Source organism: Etheostoma cragini, chromosome 17 (genome assembly GCF_013103735.1).
Source record: "Etheostoma cragini isolate CJK2018 chromosome 17, CSU_Ecrag_1.0, whole genome shotgun sequence".
In the NCBI taxonomy this organism is placed as follows: Eukaryota; Metazoa; Chordata; class Actinopteri; order Perciformes; family Percidae; genus Etheostoma; species Etheostoma cragini.
This window is the reverse complement of record NC_048423.1, coordinates 25,283,346-25,307,430: the sequence shown is the minus strand read 5'-3', so window position 1 is coordinate 25,307,430 and position 24,085 is coordinate 25,283,346. Positions and strand designations below refer to the sequence as shown.

General features: G+C 41.8%; 2 protein-coding genes across 3 annotated transcripts in view; one reads left to right on the top strand and one right to left on the bottom strand.

The window, feature by feature from the left end:
- The first annotated feature begins 2,539 nt into the window (after window positions 1-2,539).
- LOC117960725 (cytosolic phospholipase A2 zeta-like) lies at window positions 2,540-15,731 on the top strand. 2 transcript variants are annotated; one of them, XM_034898847.1, is made up of 21 exons: window positions 2,540-2,707; window positions 2,804-2,834; window positions 3,896-3,968; window positions 4,452-4,588; window positions 4,684-4,815; window positions 5,856-5,893; window positions 6,001-6,043; window positions 6,298-6,352; window positions 7,321-7,445; window positions 7,687-7,782; window positions 8,109-8,143; window positions 8,740-8,878; window positions 9,100-9,236; window positions 10,264-10,483; window positions 10,613-10,730; window positions 11,483-11,620; window positions 11,713-11,820; window positions 12,697-12,876; window positions 13,591-13,763; window positions 13,857-14,043; window positions 15,085-15,731. In XM_034898847.1, the coding sequence occupies exons 1-21, from the start codon at window positions 2,589-2,591 to the stop codon at window positions 15,297-15,299; spliced, it is 2,499 nt and encodes an 832-aa protein (XP_034754738.1). In that variant the 5' UTR covers window positions 2,540-2,588; the 3' UTR covers window positions 15,300-15,731. The 2 variants fall into 2 exon arrangements, with proteins under 2 accessions (XP_034754738.1, XP_034754737.1); XM_034898846.1 differs by having other exon boundaries at window positions 5,853-5,893.
- A 590-nt stretch (window positions 15,732-16,321) lies between these two features.
- kcnk18 (potassium channel, subfamily K, member 18) overlaps window positions 16,322-24,085 on the bottom strand; it is a 9,257-nt gene continuing 1,493 nt past the window's right edge. The window contains exon 3 of the mRNA XM_034898845.1: window positions 16,322-17,780. Coding sequence (XP_034754736.1) covers window positions 16,945-17,780 — 836 coding nt within the window. The 3' untranslated portion in view covers window positions 16,322-16,944. The remainder of the gene's footprint in view (window positions 17,781-24,085) is intronic.

The following is a 24,085-nucleotide window of genomic DNA, read 5'->3' as shown; positions in this document are numbered from 1 at the left end:
CTTGCTCTGGAGGAAACTACTAGAAAGATGAATTGAATTGAATTGAATTGAAGTATGTTAACTGTATGGACTCCTTTTGCTTTGATTGAATTAAACATTTTAAACCACCAAATTCAGTTTGGTCACTACTGGAAATGGTACAGTATATTTCAGTCAAAGGTCACCAGGAAGTGTAGGTGGCGGTAATATGTTAAAAGCCAACAAAATCAGACTGCGAAAGCAACATTAGTTCAGAACACAGGTAGATGGTGAAAGGTGTCTTATGCACCTCCCCCTGGTGCTAGAACCGCAGGACATTCCATGGTGACAGAGTGATGGCAGGGATTTCTCCCTGCCCCCCTCGGCTGATGCGCTAGGTGGTGACTGGACCCCAACGTCATTGCCTACCTTCTCAGCCACAGCCAAACACTGAGTCTTTCTGCCTCTTCTGCTAGCCTTTTCATGGCTTTGCGGTGCCTTGCTCCTGTTGCACCCATGTCACGGGGCAGGCCAGAGGTTGGGGAGCCCACAATCCCACTGTTGGGATTTATGTTCCCAAAGAACATGGTGATGAACCAGAGGACATCGGAATTGTCCTAGAAGGCAATGAAGTGTTGCAAGGTCTTGATAATGTAGCTGTTGGTATACTGTTTGGACTAATGCATGCCCTGAACTTCAGCTACTCAGCTGACCTTCATTACACCTTATTATCAAAATTATAATAATCCAAAGGATTTTCATGGAACTTTCCAACAAAGCACTTGCTGTAAAAAACAGGCTCTTCCAGTGAAGTGTCTGAGTTGTCCCTCTGTCCCTGAAGGCATTGTTGGCTATACAGTTCGCACTACTTCTGTTTGTTTGAATTAACTGGAAAAGATTTGCATGGAAATAACCTTTTCAAACAAAGCAAGAGTTTGCTCTTTAGTAAAAACCGACTCTCTTAGTAAATACTGAGCTGTCAGCGACTAATCGACAGGCCCCTTCGGTCCTGTCACACCAGACGGACCGCTCTGTCCCCGCTATGTCCTGCTACGCTGAGCTAAACCCTGCTACACCCTGACATGCCCTGCTACACCCTGCTACATCCTGCTACACCCATTAATGCCCTGCACTGCCCAGCTACAACATGAACTACTACTACTACTACTAAATGTGCCCTTATCTTTTATGTTTGAAGCATTACTCTAGTAAGTCTGTGTTATTCTATTTCTATTGGCTTGATGGTGACTGTCTACTTTTAGTGTATCTAACCACTGAGATAGATAAACAGAAAACATTTAATAATAAAAAAATAATGGAGATACCTTAACCTTGTTAAAAAGGTTTTTCAAGGAAGCACATGACAAAAAATCCCTAAACGCTATACGTATGGTAATGTTTCCAGAACACTCTGGAGGTACAGCTATGTGATGAGGAGAACCTGTAGCGTGATTACATCATCTCCTCCCTCAAGAATGACATCAGCAGTCTGACTGCAGGGATAAAGGAAACCAAGGAATTCAGCATAGACCATGAGGTAAAACATACTCTCACAGCACCTGTAGACATGTGCATGGTAACGCAGTAACGTCCTTAAAGGGAGACACTGAAAACAAGTTAGAAGAAGAGGTTTGCAGTAGTAGATATCTTTAAATGTACAGTACACGTACCTGTTTATCCTGTTAGAGAGTCAAAAGTGGTTGGAGCCCCTCCCAGCTGACACTGGGCGAGAGATGGGTACACTTGGACAGGTTGCCTGGCAACCAGAGGGTTTGCACATAAACAGACAACCATTCAGCTTGAAAGCTTGTGCGTGTGTGCTGTGATAGAAGTTAGTATTAGTAGTATTTTTAGTACTTCTAAACACTGCACCACCGGGCTGTCCTGGAAATGTAACCAACGCCCAGCACGAATGTAAAAATTAGGGCTGCACGATATGATAAAAATAGCATTAATATTAATATTAAACATTAAAGAGCCATTAAAAACAATTACAAACGTAAAAACAGATAATATATGAAAAAAGTGACAGTGCAGTGTAAGAAATTAACAGTTGTTTAAAGAAAGGCAGCATCAATCAGAAAGGTTTTCAGTCCTGATTTTAAAGAAATGAGAGTTACGGTTTATCGATAAAACCACATTACTTGCAATAAATAAACAGATATAAATGTTTACTCAGTTGCAGTTCTGCTGCTTTGTTTATTCTGCTAAAATACTACACATTGCTTGTTGAATTTGAAACAAATGAAAAAAATCATTTCCAACATTTTATTGAACAAATTGAACTTTGAATTGAATACAAAAAGCTATTTCATTTTAATATCTCTACATGTGGTTATGCATCGATCTCCAGTGGTTACAACATGTCTCAACATTTATAATCTTCTGAAAGAAAGAACACCTAGTACTAGACCTTCATAGTACAGCCTTCTCAGTGTCATAAATATGTAGCACTCTTGCTTGTTATGTGTAGTAAGTGTAACATTGTGACCACTGAAACCACCGGTTGGTAGGGAAAGTGTGTTGAGTCTTGTATAAGATGAGGTGACTCACACAGGCGGGGCTGCCTTCACACAGGGATCAGGTCCTGATTGGTTCACTGCAAACTGCAGCTAGTTTGCTATCTGGATATGATTTATCATTCCAATCTTGCAGCAGCAGTACTTTGTTTCACGTTCTTACATATTTTCCTTCCCTCTCCTCTGTGGTCAGAGCGTAGAATCTGGATGGCTTTTAAGCTGCTGGACAGGTAACTATTAGTTTTTCATTGCTTTCATTTACTTGATTTTAGTTTGAAATATGTAGCCTCTAAGGTAATTAAAAATCGTTTCTGTTTTTTTTGTAGTGAGAGGAAAGGTGTCAGTCCCCTCCAAAAGGTAAGGTCTGCATACACACCACAGTCTTATTGGCTAGACAAGGCTATACTAATAAGGTTTGACTTGTTAGGTCACACCACTTAATAAGCACAATATGCAATTTCACATTTAACATGAAGGGTGGTGTTGTAGTGGTGGGTGTGTTGATCCAAATATCAACAATATCCATACCGACGTTGGTATTAATGATCAATAAGCGGGATACTTTAGTTTCAGTTTCTCTCCAGTATGCACCGCTGCGGTTTCATCAGAGAAGAAACCTGACCGTCTGTTTCTGTTTGTGCCGCTGCTACCAAGAGTTGCTCCTGTCCCAACACAGAGCTGGCACACTTTGCCCCCCCATGGCTTTTTGTGGTTTAATATGCAGCTGGTCCGCGGGACAGGTCCGAACAGCCAAAGATTCAGATGAACTGCAGCTATACCCCACCAGATCCAGGTGATCTTGCATGTCCATGCTGGTCCGCACAGCATTCCTGGATTAGAGAAAAAAACAGCTCTGGTTTATCAGCATTCCTTTAAACCAATCCCAATCGTCTTGGGCAGCTGGACACAATGACGTGCCTCCGCTTGTTTTGGTGGAACATGTGTACATTCAGAAGTAGTTTTAGTTGTCAACAGAAAACTCTGATTGGACAGATGGTCTGGCTAGCTGTCTGGATTTACCCTGCAGAGATCTGAAGACCAGGTAACCATAGTCCTCAGAATTCCACCAGAGGTTAGAACGCCAACACAGAATCTATGAATCTGTATGATCCCAAGGGGTGAATGCAAGCCCCAGATCAGACTGGCCATGTGCACAGAAGAACAGGATATCCTCAGCCATTTGCATTCTAAATCTATGTTGTTTATGTGTAGTGAGTCAGCAGCAGTCCGCTGCAACTGGGTCAGTGATAAAATAATGTTAGAGATACTTCTACCAAAAATATTCTATCAAGTCCTCTCCCAATTAGCAAAGGGTTCTGCTGCGTTTGGATTCAGCCTACACGGTCAACCCTGATAGGAGAACTGTGCATGCCGCCTGAGTCTTGTTGTGATTGACTGATTTTTTGCTAATTTAACAGAAGGAGGTGGTCTCCTACTGGACCTTATATGTCACCATACTGAGAGCTGAAACACGTCAGTCCAGAGACTACTGTAAGTACTGCTTTCACTTCACATGCTTTACAAGGAAACATTTGTGCTGTGAATGTCTCGGAATGACGCTTTTCAAAATCATTCTCACTTGCTTTATTTAAAGGTGCCCTGCCACACCTATCTCGTGACCTTGTGGTAATGGACTCTGTTGGTTACTGTGGTTACCTTGTTTCAAGCCATTCTAGCGTGGTATAGAAAGCGTGCAGGAAGACTCAGCTCCATTTGGGCCAGTTCTCATTAATATTCAACCAGCTAAGCTGCTTGACTCTGATTGGCTAACAGCTAGCCAATGAGAGCGTGGCTTTTAGCATCCTTTAACCAGCTCATGAATATTAAAGAGCTAGGAGAACATGATGTCAGACTGACCAGCAGATTTCAAAACATCCAAGTAGAAATGGTTTTGTGTGGCAGGGCACCTTTAAAGATTTCCCATTAGGCAATGCCTGGCTGAAAGGGTCACATGTTCCTGTCTCCATGTTTCAGGGTCTGAATCGGACTGCTATGTCATTCTCTCTCTCCCCACGGCAACGGCCATAACCTACCGCACAACAACTGTGTCAAACACTAACAACCCGGAGTGGAATGAAACCTTTACCTTCAGGGTCCCCAGGAGTGTCAAAGTGAGTCAATGCAGACTGCATGAATAAAGTAAGTGATGTAAATTGTGAAAAGTAGAGGTGTAGCCGGCAGTGAGCCCCTCTGCTGTTCCTACCAGAACATTCTAGAGATGCAGCTGTATGAGGAGGACACCATGGCCCGGGATGACCTGATCTCCACTCTTCTGTTTGATGTCAGGAACCTTACAGTCGGGAAGAAGGAGACCAAGGTCTTCAACATAAACCCTGAGGTAAGAGCTCATGTTGGGCTAGGACTGATGCAGCTGTACTAGTGTCCGTGTGTGTGTCGTGTTCTGGCTTATCTTACTGTGTTAATCAAATGGTTAAAGGTCATTCCATTCAATGGTGGCACAAGAAGTCCGATCTCTTTTACTTGAGTAAAAGTAATAATACAGCAGTGTAGAAAGAAAATGCCCTGCATTCAAGTTAAAGTACAAAAGTATTAGCATCAAAATATACAAAAAGTACTCAGTACTTTGGCTTTCCTCACAGCTGTGACTCTGTATAGAAGACATACAGTAACTCTTCAAAATGTTTCCCTGCAATTTCTCCAGACATGCGCACACTGCTGTTTATTTTTCAAAGTGAGATAGACGATGTGTCTTTGTGCTTATGTTTGTGCTTTTGAAAATTAGCCTGTACGGCTAAATTTGGCACATTTACACGAAATGAATATGAAAACAACTTTGAAATAAAAAAGTACTCTTACTCAAGTACTGCACAGTACAAATGCATTTCGTGTCCATGAGTATGTTCTTGCTTTTCTAAGTGTGTTGATCAAATGGTCATGGTTGAACGTCACTCCCTTTCAATTCAATTCAGTCCTGAATTGTCCTGCATTCAAGTATAAGTACAAAAGTATTAGCATCAAAAACATACGTAAGGTAGAAAAAGTACTCAGTATGCAGAATAACCCATTTCTGAACTTGACATTACATTGTTGAATTCTAATAATGTATGCATTAATATGAGCGTAACGTTGATGTTGCAGCTGGTAGTTTTTTATATAAATATTGCTTTGAATTTCACCAAGGGATTAATAAAACATGATTAACTATCATCAGTCATTGGTGGATAATATTTGATGTGACTTATCTGAATCTGCAAAGGGATTCAATAAATGCATTGTAATAAATGCAACATTTGAATTGTAGTATAGTACAACTTTAAGTAGAAAATGGAAAAACTCTAGTCAAGGAAAGTACCTCAAAGTTGTATTACAGTAGAGTACAGTATCAGTAAGTGTACCTTGTCCACTCTTTTACAGAAGGATGAAAAACTTCTTGTAGCGTTTGAGCTTCTTCAGAGGTGACTGTAGCTTTTTTTACCTTAAAAATATACACAGACATTTGCTCTTCCTTAATTCATATAACGTGTGATCTGCTCCTAAATAAATACTGTGTATCTTTTTGTAGTGAGGACCCCCCCTGTGACTATCTCACTAATGGCATCCTTGTGGTAAGATATGGGACACGGTATCACCATGTAGTACATCTGAATAAATACAGTATAACATCACCACTCCATCCTCCATGTCGGCTGAAACCCTGACAGTGTTTGGAAGATCAAAATGGAATATCAGAACATGAAGCCATGAGAAGCCATGTCGGCGGTCCGGCCGCCCCACACACTACGGCCTTAAGTTTGGCCTTAGTCATTTTGTGTTTTGATGTTCCTAACAAAAGGAACTGGTCTCTGTTTGTGTCTTCCAGGCTGCCCCGTTCTCTGTACTGGACATTGATGTCAACAAGCTACGCAGCAACGACCGTACGCAGGCTTCTATTCTGTCCAATCCCATAAGTCCATCAATGACCTTCAACTTTCACTTTCAATAATGTGAAAGATGGATTCAGACCACATTCACAGATATAAAAGAATGTATAAACTATAGTAAAAATGTAGAAAAAATAACTAATCTAAGTTAAAACGACTTTAATCAATGTTATTATATTGACAATAGGTCAAATATATGCGTGTGTAATACGAAAGACTAGTAGAAATGAACCCACAGTGACTGTGGTCGTCCAGAGTGTTTCACCCCCCTAACCTATAGCTTTTTAGGACGAGAAATTCAAGCAGGCAGTTGTTTTTTTTTGCCAAAGAGCTCAGAAACTTATAAAGTTGGTGAAGAGAAGGGGAACACAGGGGAGAATGCTGCGACTTAAGAGACTTGAACTGTAAAAAAGAGAGTGAATATTTGCCTCACAATCACTCATTTTCAACTCCAAGTGAATACTGATATTGCCTCAGAGCTACTGGATGAAAAATAAATCCAACAAGTACTGTATTTCATCTTAATTGTAAGGTGCATGTTATTATTCTACATTCTGTTGGAAGTTGCGCTGTTGTCCATGCAAGTGTTTGACAACGGAAGGCTTGTATCATGTGGACACACCGCCAGTGGGGTTGTCATTACTTAGAACTCCTCATGGGGGAGACAGAGACTACGCACCACAGCTTTAACCTGCACTCACAGTGAGTGTTGCAGCCTAGGTGTGGCTGTTTAGTCTCTTTCAAATTTCTAGATATTCAAATTTGTTGCAAGCTCCCCCCGCTGATGAAAAAAAACAGTCCGACCAGGGACAGACAACAAACAACAGAAATCTACAATCATCAGGACACAACTGTTACTGAGGCGTAATACGTCTCATCAAGCAACAGCAAAATTGGTATTCATTATTGTTTTCACAGATTAACATGAATATTTCTCTTGCATATTCTATTACTCTCACCAGATACCAGGGACAAGGTGCTGAAACTGAGGGGTGCCTATAAGGAGAATTACACACTTAATGCAGAGGAAACCCCCAAACTGCGTTTCTACATCAACAGAGACTTGGAGACAGAACTAGGAGTGGCAGTGAGTTTTTTTTGTTTTTGTTTTACATGTTGGACAGAGACATGCCACACATTAATCAGTGGGCGTTGTTCTTAAAAAAACTACTTAGGGAAGGGAGGAGGGAATCAAATGAGAAACGGGAAGCATGAAGCATTTACCCTTTTGTTATTCAATTTTATAGAATGCATAGCTTTCTTCTACAATAACTGCTACAGGCCTCGTCCGAATCTTGAAGAATGTAAAACAAGTCTCTGTCTTTCAGCCCTCTGATCAAACCTTTGCTCCATTGGAAACATCGATAAAACTCCAGCCACTACCAGATAAACAAGCACGCAAAGTGTCCCTTCTTATTAATCAGGTAGGAACCTAGCTTGTGGGTTTAATGGTCCCTTTTCTTCTTGGTCCACGGGGAACTCCTGTGTGGCGGGAAGATGATGCGAGGACTGTGTTTGATTCATTGTCCCGATTGTTCCCACATGCTGTCAGTATGGTGGCCCTGAGAGGCCACTGCACTGCAACATGCAAATGTCCCACAACACATTAAGAAAGCACATGCACATAGACCACAACACACAATTGGTGCGAGGTGATCCAGCACCCAGTCTTCAAAGCTTTCTAAGTGTCTATGTGAGTTAAGCACGTCCAGTCCTATTGTTCATAAAGTGTGGCATTTCCCCTTCACAGGACACAGTGGATTTAGACGTGGAAACATATAAAGGGTAAGGTGCTTTCCTACTTCCACTTTACAGTACAAACAAAAGTATGTGGACACCCATAATTACACATACGTTGGGCTTGTTGGTTCCAAAGATAATGGAACCTGGCTCTGGGGACTGGCGCCCATACAGCTACAAGAGCATTAGTGAGGTCCAACACAGATGTTGGTCCAGTTCATCCCTAAGGTGTTGAATGGGGCTGAGGTCAGGTCTCTGTGGGGGGCAGTCAAATTCATCCACACCTAAATGGAAAACCAGTACACCAATATGAACCAGTAAAGCCAAATAGTTCCAACAAATTTTGAACATGTAATTGTGTGATTAAGCATTAACATTCCCCTAACTGAAACTAAGGGCTTCAAGGTGGAAGACATTTTATTATCTCCAAGGGGCCATTTGATTTACAGCCAGCAACCATCACACACCAGACAAGCCTGGACCCTACCATGAAAACCCCAGACCAAAAGTATATTAAAAATATGTAAGACATGGATGCTGTGACTTCTCAGGGGTGCAACACCTCTCAACCAGGAGAGGTCAGTGAAAGACTGCTTTTCAGCTTTGTGTAATGCTACACTTGCTTTTACCTCAACCCACAGCGAGGAGGAACGTCTTGCAGTTCGTCTGGACGCTGACATCCCCCCTCAGGAGAAAGAGTTTCTGAAGAAGAGAAAGGTTGTGGTGGCACAGGCTCTGCAGAAGATTTTAGGCCTTAACTCTCCACCTAAAACCAAAAAGGTAAAGTCCATTTACTTACACTGTTACTTTTGTACTTCAAGTCTTGCACACTTTTCCACCCCTTACTGAATATCAATTATCAAAATGATTCCGAGACAAGTATGAGACAACAGTCCTGGGAAAAGATATTTAAAACCAAAACGTATTAGTGTGGATATAGTATTATATGAAGTACAACCTCACAGAGCTGCTAGAACAAAACTTCTCAATTCTCTGTTCAGGTGCCAACCGTTGCAGTGGTGGCTTCAGGGGGAGGGGCCAGAGCAATGGTAGGCCTGCTGGGTGGTCTGAGAGGCCTGAAGGATATAGGGGTCCTGGATGCTGCCAGTTACATCACTGGTGTTTCAGGATCCACATGGTGAGTGAACCAGTCAAGTGTCTCACCAGTCACAGTCTCCTCATATCAATGTGCTTGATATCAGGCAGAGACAGACAATCCCTTACGTTTTGGGCTGTTCCGGCTCCATATGAAGTACATAATGAAGTACTAGGAAACAGGGCAGTGGGGCTGTGAATAAAATGCATGACCTGTTTTTGTTCTACCGCTGTCATAAAAGCCACACTTGTTAAGCAACTGCTGGCAAACCCTGTCTAGATGTTATGTCTAAGTCAGGATAAGTTTGCCGGGTTTATGAGTTGCTTTTAGGCTGTTTTCACACCTTTATCATGTTAGCTTTGCTGTGAATCAGGTGAGTTAGGACATTTTGAGCGATTGGCCCTCGGTAGGTTTGGTTTCACACCTGGAAAAATCCATGCGTACCATACTGCGTCATTACAAGTCAAACAAAAACGTCCAGCCCTCTCATTGGTTGGAAATGTCTGGGGGCGTGAGCAAGAAAGTAAATATAGGGAGAAGGTCCTGTGTTCAGGACCAGTGGTCAGACCAGCTCATTTCATTAAAAGTATCAGACATTGTTTCGCAAGACACGTTACTGTGTCAGCTCTGGTCCCTGAGACTTGGCTCTGGTCTGGTCCCCGAGACTTGGTTCTGCTCTGGTCCCCAAGACTTCACTCTGCTCTGCCGGGGTCTGTCTCCAACTTTAGCAGCAGCTGGTTTGACCACGGAGATAGGAGTGATGGACGATTAGCTTGACCACCGTCTGTGATAGAAACACTGCACGCTGCTACAGTTTGCTGCTCTGCTCCAGAACCGCTCCTGAGTTGGATTGAAAGCATACCGAGACCACCTCTTCAAGCAGGTTGTGGTACGCTTCTTTGGTCCTCTTTTGATGTGCACCAGAGTTCGATTGCTGCATTCTTACCTGCCCATAGTAACCGCACCAGTGGGGCAAACAAACTCTAGTTCAAGTCAACCGAAAGCTGTCGGTGGGAAAACGCCCTAAATCCTTGCACCCTTGTAAACACTATTTTCCCCATGTGAACAGGGCTATGTCTACTCTGTATCAGGAAGCTAACTGGTCACAGGACATAGACAGTATCATCAAAGCAACAAAGACACAAATGACCAAGAGCATCCTGAGTGCCTTCTCTCTTGAGCAACTGAGGTACTACAGTGAAGAAATGGCTGAGAAAGCGAAGGCCGGTTACATTGTGTCACTCATCGACATGGCGGGCCTGATCTTTGAGCATCTTGTCTTCGGGAAGGTTAGCAGCTGAACACTTAATCATACTATATTCCACTTTGACAACTTTTTGCATCATAATTGTTTTTTTAGTTTTAGTGTTTTTTTTTAATTTTTCCAATAATATTTCTTGTCGTGGGTGAAATCCCAGAAAATCACCAGTACCCTGTCTGCGCAGCAGAGAGCAGTGAAGGACGGCCAAAACCCTCTGCCCATATACACGGCTGTCAACATGAAGAATGAATTAAAGGGCTGTGAATCTGAAGCTGGTAAATATTTGGGAAGTTCCCATTTGTATTTTATTTATTTTAATAGATGACCATGTAATCCGGGAGATATTGTGCAAAGTGCGTATTCTTTGTCTACACAACTACACGTTTGATCGTGTGAAACTGAACCTTTGAAGGACAAATTGATAGACATATATTAATGTAATTATCAAACTGTTGGGATATGATAAAATTAATAACCACCAGGCTGATGACAGAATTAAAGATTCAGGGCAATCATAGACATCCCTCAAATGACTGTAACTAAAATAAAAAGACCGGGGAAAGCATGATTGATTATGTTTCAGGCCTTTTTAAATGGTAGTATATATTATTTTATGTGGTGCAATCACACGGGATAATAATAATTATTAGATGATTGAGACAAGAACGTCTCCTATATGGGTCCAGGGCTGTTTGCACAACGTGCATGGGCTCGGGTAGGGTCGGGCTGGATTTTATGGGCCCAATCTAAGCTTTACCGACATCATTCCCCACATACATCAAAACTTTCATTTATAATTGGCAACACAGCCAATACAACTCTGAATAACGAAGATGCCGATTTGCACGGAACTAGTCTTATCAAACAACATCGGTGTCAGGTGAAATATGGTCGGTAGTTTACGGTGGAGTTTTCACTTGACAAATGACACATGGGAACAGCCACAATAATTACAAATTTGTAGGTCCCCAGGTTATATTTGACCTGTTCTAATAGGGCTTAATAAAACAACCCATTTTGTTGACAGAGTGGTGTGAGTTTACCCCCTACGAGGTAGGCATCCCGAAGTACGGAGCGTTTGTCCAAACTGAAGATTTTGGGAGTCAGTTCTTCATTGGTCATATCATCAAGAAACTCCCAGAAGTCCGCATCCCTTATCTGATGGGTAAGACCCCTGTTGCTGTTGCAGTGTCACTGCCCAGTATTAAGTATGAAGTATGAAGTGCTCCAATCTTTTGTTTCTCCTAACCTTGTCAGGAATATGGAGCAGTGTATTTTCTATCAACATCACTCAGCTATGGTCACAAGTTACCGGGTGCAAGCCTTCGTGGAGCCCTTGGCTTGGACCTGATGTCAACAGAACAGGTACAGCTGCCGTACTGGATTTTATAGTGCACAAAAACATATAATTAGCCTTTATGTAAATAAAAGAATAAAGCAATAGTTTCTACAAATCTCTTGTAAGCATATCCTATTGAAAGGCTAACCAATTGAACACAAAGTGACAATGTGGGATTCTGTCTCTCAGTACTCTGACTTTCCTTCCCTGTCAGTACTCAGCATTAGTGATGGTCAAATGAAGCTTTGTAAACCAGTGTCTTTATTTTCTGAGCCACTTGATGGCGCTCTCTCTTCAACAAAGTGTTGGGAATACACTGAATTGCAATGCCTTAGGCCTTTCATCTTAAAACCAAGAGCGCCATCTAGTGGGCTCAGAAAATAAAGCCACTGGTTCACCAAGATTCATTCGGCCATCACTACTCAGTGTCAAGCCCATTGGTTCTTTCTGAAGACATCTCTCAGTGCTTATGATGTGAATAGGCAGGCAGACGAGGCCCAGCGAGTTAACACCAGGCGATCAATAATAACCATAACCATGATAACCATGGAGATTATGTGCACAACTTCATCCTTGCTGGTACAAATGATTAGCATTAGTTGACCGTGGTACCATCTATTCCTAATCAGGTTGATTTATAACAAATAGTTGCAATCCTAGTCAATGCTAACCACAGACTGTTTCATGTTGAGACTATGTTGATGGTTAGATTAGCATATTGTGAGTCTATGGCCTGATTTAAAACTAAATGCAGCGATACCCAATAGATCCAGTCATGTGTTGGTGCCCAACTGTTTATATCTGGATAGCTGTTAAGAAAGCTCCCAACCAGGGAGTTTAGCTAAGAACATACTAAATGAAAGTTATGTAATGTGTTCTGTATTCTGGGTTCTTTTTTCCAGAAGTTGACGCTGAACCATCAACTCTGGACACACATGTCATAAATCCGATCACAGATATCACCAGAATAGTGACGGATTTTTTCAAAAATCGACCAGTCATTGCTGAAATGTACAATTTCATGCGGGGACTCTTCCTGCACTGCAACTACAATAAGCACAGCAACTTTGTTGCCTGGAAAGGTATCTCTCTGTTCTGTTGTCATGATATTCTGATAATTCTAAATGTGATATGTTGCTCGCACAGTGCACTGTCATCAACAACTTTGGATCAATGCTAAGCTTCTTGCTGCAATGCATGTAGGGTAGAGACAGCCATAGGAGCAGAGGAGAGACACAGTTTTGAAGATATTAGGAGTAGAGCAGTAGCTAGAGGCTTCAGTTTTCAAGTGTCCCATGTCCCAGGCTGCTGAGGGGGATAATTGTACAGATTTACAAAACATATGTTTATGGAACTTCCTCTCTAACTGGGATGTTTTGTGACCGATTGGTGGGATACATTGGTAAGAGCTAATGAGCTTTGACCAGAAGTATCATTCTGGTATCAGTGTGCAGAGTCTCTGAAAGGACACCGCAGTTCCAGGCTGGTAAGAGTCAATGAGGGTTAACCATGTATCCAGCTAATTAAAATAGCTGAAGTTCCTTCCTGAGACTATTTAGCCAAGCAATCGTCACTGCGGGACCATTGTTATTGGTTTACAGAAATGCTAATAAACCAGAGCATTTCTCCAATCCCAGAATGCACCTGTGGTGTAATGCAATGCAATGCAAGACTAACTGACGACAGAGAACACAGAACAAAAGTGCGTGTCATCTTCTGTTTCCTAGTCAACTACCTGTTCTTGCAACTGGTTGAAGACTGATTCATTATTATGTCTTGCTTTGTTTTCTGCCCAGATGCACATCCAGATGCCTTCCCAAACAAACTGACTCCTAGTGACTCCACCCTGGGTTTGGTTGATGCTGGTCATGCCATAAATATTGGCTGTGTGCCTGTCCTGCGGCCAGAGAGAGATGTGGATCTCCTCATCACTCTGAGTTACTCATGGGACCCAGAGCACATCTTCAATGTAAACAGGAGGAGGAGGCATCATCTGGGAAGAAACAGAATGTTTATTCCATAACACTAACATTGCTTTCTATGATCACGTTTAATCCATCAGGTCATGGAGAAGACGGCTGCTTACTGTAAAGACCATGACATCCCATTTCCCAGGGTGGATTTTGCCAGTCTGGAAAAAGAGCCTGTGAAGGAGGTCTACATCTTCGAGGACATGGAGAATCCCAGGGCCCCGATAGTGGTTCATTTCCCACTTGTCAATGCCTCATTCAAACACTACAAACGCCCTGGTACGCCCATTTTAAGTGGCTAATATCACTTCAACAATGTTGCTACTTTTCCCTTATTTTATTTTTATTTTCTACCAGGATGCATTACTACACTGTAGCCAGGAGGCTCTGTAATCTGAAGCTCTGAAACCCAAGACGGCAACGACTCTTTCCACATTTTAAAAACCGGGCATTACAGCTTTCTATACTTCAGTTTTTAACTTTCACAACAAAAGCCTAACTTAAATTCACGTGCTTATCGGCAGCTCAACAGTAGCGTTAGGTTAGTGTGAGAGACAGCGTCAATCGAAACCTTTCCACACTGACATTCCTTGTCATTCGGTTTCTGTTAAAACCGTCCACCGGAGAACTTCTGAACCTCTAAATTATCAATCATCTGCTGAATTACTGATAATTAGGTGGGAATCTACATGAAAGTTAATGAAACTTTGCTTTGTGCATTGAGCTTAGCGCAGCATTTGTTATCGTAGCAAACTATTGCTTAACACATCTTTTTCTCTGGCTATTTGGCATGTATTAGCACATGTATTAGTTTTTTAAAAACAATAACCAGAAACAGGTAATAGCATTGCTTAACACACCGAGAAAAAAAGTCTAGGACTCTGGTTCATAGAGGTATGCTTCTGGATCTTGACTGTCTGAGAAGTCTTCCTCTTCGTCTCTCACAAAACCGCCATGTTCCTCGCCATTCACGTCTCCTGTAGGAAAAATAGACAGCTATTTACTGAAGTTGGGGGGGTTTAAGGTGCTGCCTGATCTTAGCGCCCATGCAGCAGTGCTTCGCCTGTGCTTCCACCCAATCGCTGTGAATACGCAGGCCAAAAGAAGTAACTAGGCTTTGTTTTTTTGCATCAACTCACTTTTACTTCCAACATGCTAAACTGCAACATAGGATTCCATTCACTAAGCTAAGCTAACTAGCGGGGGCGTATATATACGTATACAGTACATATTAGGAACAATATTTTTGTGTTCGTAAAATATTTTGATTTCTAAAACATAATTTAACCATTTGCATATGTATCATATGTGTCTTTACAGGCGTGAAGCGGGAGTCTCAGAAAGAAATGAAAGCTGGGGAGGTGGATGTGAGCAGCAGCAACTCTCCGTACACCACCCAGAACTTAACCTACTCAAAAGAGGATTATGAGGCTCTCGTGGAGCTGACCGCTTACAACGTGTCAAACAACAAGAAGAGCATCCTGCAAGCCTTGAGAAAGGCCCTGGACAGGAAGTCATCCAACACGAAGAAATAAACAGCAACAGCATCATTTAGGTTCCCTCATGAAGTCACTTATGGTAACTGCAACACCTCTATTAAAGCAGAAATGTAGCTTATGGTACACATCATTTTGTTATTCCGCTAGTAACCGCAGGCCTCATCACTGCAGCAAGGCTGATATTAAGGAACTGGAAGAGCACATGCACGCCAGGGCTCACAGACTGGACTCAACCGGTGACGGAGACTGCATCAGACCAGTATTTGATTGGCAGGAGTAACAATGTCAAAGGGAAGTTCCAGTTAGTGTGGGACTATTTCTTTCCATATATTAAGGGCTTGATACATGAAGCATGTGTTGAAACACATGGCAGATGATATAATCACAAAGAACACAGTGGTTCAAGCGGTGTTGTCCTTTAAGGTTAGTTGTTACTGACTTTTTCACTTTTGGGCTTTGCTTTTCATTTTGTTGTCCTTTGTATGTTGTTAATTTTTGTTAAAAAGTAAAGAAATACTTTAATGACAAAAAAAGAATCCATAGACTTTCAAAAGGATGAATTGATCATGTTTTACCGTCTGGAGTGGGTCTTTTTTCAAGTGAGCTTATACAAGTACAAGCAGAAGGATGTACAATAGGTTCATAGCGTTCCTACAGTTCCATGTATGCTTTAATAAATGAGGCCCAGGTTATGAGAGTTTTTCCATTTATGTAAACACAATGCCAGACAGTGTTAAAGTGCAGCCCGAACCAGTGCTGCTGTACCCACAAAATGAAGCTTTAACTATATATTCAAGATTTACAATCCTTTATTGATCCCACAGTGGGGAAATTCACAATGTTGCAGCAGCAAGGCATAGGGGAAAAACAAACAAAAATATATATTGTAAAGAGAATTGATGATAATAATCATTTCAAGGAAATACAAGCTTTGAAATGGTGCTTCAACAAAAACTGGCCCTATTACTCCACACACTTTTTATCATTCTTTATTCTAATTTATTCTAGAACTATTGTAGTGCATAGCATTATTATCTGCAGGTTACTCCAAATTTGAAATAGAGTATAAATGAATAAATTTGAAATTCATTTAGATTTTCCTACATGTAAGTAGGGAATCTAGAGTTGTGACTTGTAATCAAATGCAACCCTATTGTGCCCATCCTCTGTAGAGTCGCTGGCCCTTGATCAGACACGTTTTCAGGTTGCAAAGCGGTTGATACACTGCACTGCCTTTTGGTTGACAACGCCCAGATCAGCTGCATCTTTTTTTGTTGTTCTTCCTAAAGAAACCACTGAATCACCTCTCCTTAGCCCTTTTTTGGCTCTGAGTAGATGTTTTTTCAACTCGAGGCGTATAGTGCGCTCCGGCGCATAAGGCACACAGCTCTGTGCAAAAGCAACGAGCAAAATGCTTTATTCTTGTTTAAGGCAGTTTAATTGCTAGTACTCAAGATACTACAGCTACTACAGCTATATGCAGAATTGGATGTCATTCGTGTTAGGCAACAATTTCAATATCACCCATCTTAACTGGGGAAAAGCATTTGTCACATGCACACTTTTTACTTTGCTCATGCTTATAACCGAACAGCCAGCACAAATAATGCACTGGACAAGTTCCCACAGACTGTGAGCTTGTACAACTCATGGACATTAGGGCAGAGATTCTCTTGGTGACTTAGTCATTCTCTTGATCTTTGAAAGTCTTCACATGTCCTCTGCTGATGAACTTGATGCATTGGCGGTAACAGCTTACAATTCGTGTTTGGCTTAGCTTGAAAGCCATGGACATGATGGCCATGCCAACAATGATGAAGAGTGAGGTAAGCATGAAGTACCTAGGATGATTTGGTACAATGTCACCAAAACCAATAGTAGTGAGTGTGATAAAGCAGAAGTAGTAGGGGTCAAAGCCATGGAATTCTGTTTCCCACAGTGGCAGAATCCAACCTCCTAAAAAAATGTAGGCAAACACGATGAAAAGAATCAGTACAAAGGGTACATCCAGTGTTTCCATTCCATCCCCTAACCCTGTGAAGTCCCAAATGGCATTTCCTTTGGGTGATGGTGGCAGTCGGTCTAGCTCTGGGCAAGAGAGGCACCTGAGCAGTGGGTTCTTTCTAAGTAAATTCTCCCTGGCAAGAATCTTCTCAAAGATCTCTTTGTTGTTTTGGAGCAGGATGGAGTTGTGCCGTACAGCCGCCTGGCTGTGCAGTACGTGCCGGATGTCAAGCGGTTCACGGACAACAGCCTCATGGCTGAAGGAAAAGTTACCGTTCTCCAGAGCCATGTTGCTTGAGTCCCTTGTCCTCTTCCGAGCCTTCCATGGAGACCAGGTGTGGGAGCGGAGGTTTTTGCAAAGAGTATGAATGCGCACGTAGGCTCTAGACATCAGCATAGCGAGGAAATCTCCCACATCAAGGATGACCAGAAGCATTAAAGGGATGCCCACCATGGCGTACAACACACACACCACCTTACCAGTCAAGGTAACTGGATAGATCTCTCCATATCCTGCAACAACAAAGGAGAAAATGGACAGTTAGGCAACATGAAACATCTGTGGCTTCGCTCAAGTTGTTGTAGGACAGTGGTTCCCAAACTTTTCCCCTTTGGTAACCCCCCGTCAGGAGAAAGATCTGTATACATAGGCTGTTTACATTAGTTATTTATATGTTAGTTATACTTTACCCATGTTCATGTATCTACTGGATTAGAATGTTACATAGCTCTGTGTATAATTGTTGCAGATTGTTGTTTTCTCCATTTTGCCCCTTCAAATTGAATTAAGAATAGCTGTTTCTTTGTAACGGGGAGAGAGAGGTATGAGAAATAGTGTGTGTGAGAGAGAGGGAACAATGTTAATGTTTTCCATTAAAGGTAAGCCAACGAGACCCAATGTGGTCCCACCAGGAGATTGGCAGTCGGCTCCCTAAATTATGGTCACCACTGCCTGTCTTCTTGCCTTTGGTTTGGTAGTTGTAGTGTTGGGTTTGGCTTCATCATCTGCTTTACGATTACCCAGCAGTTCTTTCACAAAATTGTCTATGCTTTGCTAAAATGCATTATTTATTTATATTCAGCTTTGATGGGCTCCCCCCCCCCCCCTTTTAACTCCTGGGGGCTTGGGAATAACTGTTGTACTGGACCTGCAGATAAGACACCATTGATTTAAATATTTTTCACATAAAACTAAATATGTTTTTAAAATTATTCATTCTTCATGATAAGTAGATCAATAGTTTAGACATACAATTTAGAAGACCTTACATGTCCAGTAAAATCTAAATTTATAGCATTTTATCAATCTATTATCAATCTATAAGCTCAATATCTGTTGGTAAAGAACACTGTCCTTGCCAACGTGATTGGGCCTGGGCTGTTTTTCCCTTTAGGCGTTATAAGTGACTGCAATGGTCCAGTCATGGCCTGATGACATATGACAAGGCAGTTTAGCTTGTCACAGACAGGCTTCCGTACCAGGCAGTACCCATCAATAGAACTTGGAACTCGTTGTTGAGGATAACGTTGAGTTTGTGAGAACACGCAGTGATCAAGCCCAAGAAACCTAAGAAATGCAGAAATATAGGTCTCTATTAAAGCCTCCCATTTCTAGCAAAAATCCTCCCAGCACGGAGACTGCTCTTTTGAAAGTAATGAATGACATCTTTTTAAATGCACACATTGGAAAAGTCCCTCTTCTGTTGGATTTCAGTGAATTTAAAAAGTTTCTTTGTGTTGGCATTCTAAACTCTGGTTGATTCAGGAACCATCCTCCGAGCTAGAACCGACAATAAAAATATATTTCTTTTTTTTTGAGTAAAATTCTCATCACACACTCGACAGCCATTTTAATTCCAGAGCTTTCCTTCCTACGTGCACATGTTCCATCAAAACCCATTCCTTTCAGAGACTATTTTGCAGAGGTACCACTGCTCCAACCGGCGCTTAACAAGACAATTATGATTGGTTTATAGAAATGTCAATAAACCACAGCACATATCTTTCCAATCCTGGAATGTGTGCAGACTAGCCAGACCTTCCTCCGCAGCACTTTGGAGAAAGTCTTAGCAGATACAATGTAGGTATAGCTGCAGAGTGTCTGCTCTTTGATCAGGTGACAGTGATGAGTGATGGCAGGTGAAAGGTTCTTTAGCTCAGGGTTAGAGAACGGGTTAGCCTGTCAGTGGGCTCAGTAGATTTATCATGATTATAGGAAAATAGATGTAACATTAATACTGGGTTTCCATAGGAATCTTCGCACAACCCAATAACAGCATGCTAAAAGCCAACGCAAGCCATGTAAGTCCAAAAACACATGCCTTTAAAATAATCAAGAAATGCTACTCTTTCAAACAAGATACATTCAAACAATTGCAATGGATGACACAACGGCAGACAACAATGGAGCTACAGTATGCGTTGAAGCCTTGCCGTAAACCCTCATCATGCTACTTGTGAGGGGATAAAGGAAGTTCTGAACACAAAAGACAATGGGCCTCTAACCTCTAACAACCTCTAATAGCTTCTTGTGGTGAGGGGAAAGCATTGAGTTCTGAGAGTGCCCTCTCCTCAGTGGGTTGTGGGCTTCCTGTTGCTGCTAACCCATTAGACGTTTGATGGCTTCCATTCACCACTTATAATGTATCTAAATGTAAGACTTACTAATGTATCTTCACAATGTTCTTACTCCTCAAACCATGCTTCAGATGGATGAACGCTTCATTAACAAATTATATTAAACTTTAGGACAAATAATTGCCAAATTAACCATTAACAAAATAAAAATGTTTTAACATTTACTGACCATCTTAAGATATATTATAGCTAGTCGATTTGAGGCTCCAAACGTATACAAGAGTCTAGAGCCTGTGTTTGAGTCTGTGAGGCTCCACTTAGTGTGTTAACTGCAGTGTTAGTCTTGAAGGGTAGCTGTAGTGAAAGCCATGGTGATTAAGATTGATTTTGGTTTCAAGACCACCTTTCAAAGGTCTTGGTCTCATCTTAGGAATCAAACACATTTCATATACCTGCCTCATATGCCTCGATCATTGGCCACAGACACAATGTCAGGGAACACTTTGTTCTCTGGATTCTTCAAGACATGGAACACATCCCTTTTTAGTGCCACCTGTGTTGCTGTTATTTACTGCTCTAGATAGTATTACTATATATAAGTCAACACTGCTTTTGCCAGCTCAACATGCAGCAAGACCAGCCCACGGACCCCTGCTGTAGAGCTTTCACAAACGACATAGCTACATGAAGGCATTGTACTGACCACAGGGACTATCATGCAGCAACCACATGCCCGTCAGTGCTCAGATATCCCAACTATCCAAAAACAGCTGCCATTTGATAATGACACACACGACAAGGAAAAGAGGGCAGCCATAATCTTTTTTTAGGGTCTCGGCTTGTTCAACACATTCTCATACCTAAACAACATTATAGGTTGAGTTGTGAAATGGAAATGTCAAGTTTAGACAACAAATATACTTTATTCAAACATCGGAGATGGACTGGATTAGAATGAGTATATGTAATGTGACCTCATAGACTAAGGTCCATAGAAACTGATCAGGACCTACCTTGTCCAAGGGTTGTCCTCCCTAAAATGAATGGAACAACACTGTAACAGTGGCGTCTTTGATTATTGGAGCTAACTGTTACCATGGAGATGTTAACTGCCCCCACTGATGCCTAGCAAGCTACCATTGAAGTGATGCTTTCTATAAACAGTCTTGTTCCTTTGGCTTTTTTGCTGTTTTCAAACTGTTCTTGTTATCCAAATCACATTTTTGGTCACCATTCCTCTTTTGACCGGTCTGCTTGGTTTTAGGCTTAAAACTCTTTATGAATGAATGGAAACATGAATGAATGCCTTCATGTCTTCATAGTCTGTGTCTCATCAGAGAAAACTGTTCCCATTAACTCTGGTCAAACACACATGACAGTCCCTAAAGCCCGCACTGACTTTGGCAAAAAGGCTTTTAATTTGCAGCACCATGTGCATGGAATCAGCTTCAGATGAGCTCCGGTTGAAGGAGTTGGTCTCACTTTATTCTTTGAAAGGCTTTTTAAAGGACCTTGCAGAAAGGCAGTTTGAATATGAGTGAAAGTATGTTTACGTATTTACCTGGAAGTGTCTCTCTGTCTATTTAAAACTGTGCTGCTGCCACTAGCCAGGACACTCTTGTAAAAGACATTTTTAATCTCTAGGAGTTTTTTATCCTATAAATAAAGGTTTGAATGAATGAATGAACATACAAATACCCGCACATCAAAATGAAAATGACTGTTGCATTAAGTGTTGTAAAAAGAATTGGATAACGTGATTTCACGTTGTTAAAATGGTTGTGGTGTCCGTCACTCGCGTCTCCGAGGTCAAACCAGCCACAGCTGAAGTTGGAGACAGACGCCATCAGAGCAGAGAAAAGTCTCGGTGACTAGAGCAGACAAAGTAACATCCCTCGCGAGGAAGACTGATTGTTTAAAGGCAAGGAGCTGGTTTGACCCTGGAGATGCAAAAAGATGCACTAGTCCACCCAGGACCTTCTTCCTGTATTTACTTTCTTGCTCCCGCCCCGGAGACACATCCGCCTATAAGAGTAGTGAATGTTCTTGGACTTGTACGCTGGATGTTTCCAGGTGGGAAACGAAATCAAAACAAACTCATCAAGTGCTTTGGACCAAAGCAAAGCAGACGCCCTGACTCACCGAGGAGCTCTTCGGTCTTTGAGATGCTTGGCGACCGGTTGGTCACGGCTCCATTCGGTTCACTTGTCTCTGTAGTCTCATCTGTCCTCTAACAACTCCACTGGCTCCTGGTCCAGTTCCGTATCCAATTCAAAATCCTCCTGTTTGCATTCTAGGCCATTCCGAACCTCCCCCCCCCCCATATTTGTCTGCCCTCCTCCAACGTTCCTCTCCCTCAGATCCTCTTCCTGTCGGTCCCCTTTACCCGTCTCACCACCATGGGGGGGGCAGAGCATTTAGCCGCTCTGCTCCCCGTCTCTGGAACTCATCACCACCCCAACTCAGAAACATTGATCCCCCCCCCCCCCCATTTCAAATCCCATCTCAGAACACATCAGTTTAAAACTATTCCCTTTGAATGTGCCCTGCCCGTTTCTCTTGTTCTTATTGTTGCATGTTATGTTTTGCTGTTTGTCGTATGTATCCCTGTACAGTGTCCTTTAACTAAAATGTATTATTATTAGTATTATTATTATAATGAGCTGTCAATGGAGATAATAACTGTGAACTGAAAGAACTTCTGCAATGAGTTTAAAAACATAAATACACCGTTGTGTGTATGTGTATATGTTAAATCACAATCACAATACTGGGGGAAAAAATATCACAATTTGATTGTTTTTAAATATCGTTCAGCCCTACTTACTGGTTTGATCCAGGTTTACAAGGTTGTTAAGAACAGGATCTCTGTGAGCAAAAGCAGCCTCTGAGAGCCGTCTACACATGGCTGACTGCTTGTCACACATTGTCTCAGCCACGGTAATTTGTATGCCCGGCAACGTCAACACAACGGTCTGAGCACACAGTCATTAGCACTAACTGCACCGGACCACAAGGAACACAGAGCACACTGGAGAAAAGGTCTAACATCCCACGGGCTGCCTACCAAGCGATGTTTCAGTACCGGTTGGTCATCGGACCTCAGGCTCTGTTACAAAGTCAGACTTGCCTGTTTATAACCTGTAAACACAACATATTCATGTTTAAACTCCACATAATATGTATTTACACCCAGACCATTCACACTGGCCCAGGAGCCCAGGAGCTACTGCTGGCTGCTACAATTTGAAATCAACAGATATTGTTTCAAAAACAAAAGTGTTACTCATCATATTTAAACAGGACTCAAAAGATTATGTTTCATCCTCAAACATTTCATGTGGGCCTCCACGTGTCACTTCCACCCATCCCCACAATTCACAGAGCGATCTTTAGAAGCGTTTTTGATGTCACTCGTGCATTCTTTACAGAACACAGGTATGTATGTATGTAAGACCCCCATGTTTTACACTCCAGGTCTACATCTGCACAGTCTTTTTAAATCACACATATGTCTGTGTGTTTAACCGTATCTGCATTGATTGATCAAGGCTTCTATTAATTATTATTCATTACTGGGCGGTAACAAACAAGACTGAACACTGTTCCCTGAAACTACTTGGTAGGTGTCTTATATCACTTTTTAATAAACACCCTGCAGCCAATAAGAAAAAAGTACTCCCCAAGACCGCTACATAGATGGATGATGGAGGGATGGATAGAGAGATAGATAGATAGATAGATAGATAGATAGATAGATAGATAGATAGATAGATAGATAGATAGATAGTTAGATAGATAGATAGATAGATAGATAGATAGATGGATAGACAGATAGATGGATAGATAGTCAGGCCAGCAAGGAAGGGGAACACTAAATGTAACGGGACACGTCGAGGGGTGTCGGCCAAAATGGAAAATATAAACAAATGACACTTCTAAATGTAGATAAATTAAATGTAAATTACTAATGCTTGGAATTTAAATTAATTAGGAATAAAATGAACAGAAAAATGGAGGAGATCCTGAATCAACAGGAGTTACAGCCACACCTAAAGCCGGGTTTTCTGGAGGGAAGAGACCTCATAAAAACACAGCATGTGAAAGAAGACTGGGCGTGTCCACCTACGTCCACCAGTACCACAGATTACTGTCCTCACTGAGGCACCGGCTGGGTTTGGTTGGTAATATATCTGTTTATTAGATGCCCCCCCCCCCTGATGGTATCAGAATTTTGGATA

What these genes read in the sequence shown, in the direction of transcription:
- LOC117960725 (XM_034898846.1), top strand. Translation starts at nt 2,589, where the DNA reads ATGATTTATCATTCCAATCTTGCAGCAGCAGTACTTTGTTTCACGTTC. An exon ending in ACCTGATGTCAACAGAACAG is followed by an intron (nt 11,821 to 12,696) that starts GTACAGCTGCCG and finishes TCTTTTTTCCAG; the next exon opens with AAGTTGACGCTGAACCATCA. An exon ending in CAACTTTGTTGCCTGGAAAG is followed by an intron (nt 12,877 to 13,590) that starts GTATCTCTCTGT and finishes TTTTCTGCCCAG; the next exon opens with ATGCACATCCAGATGCCTTC.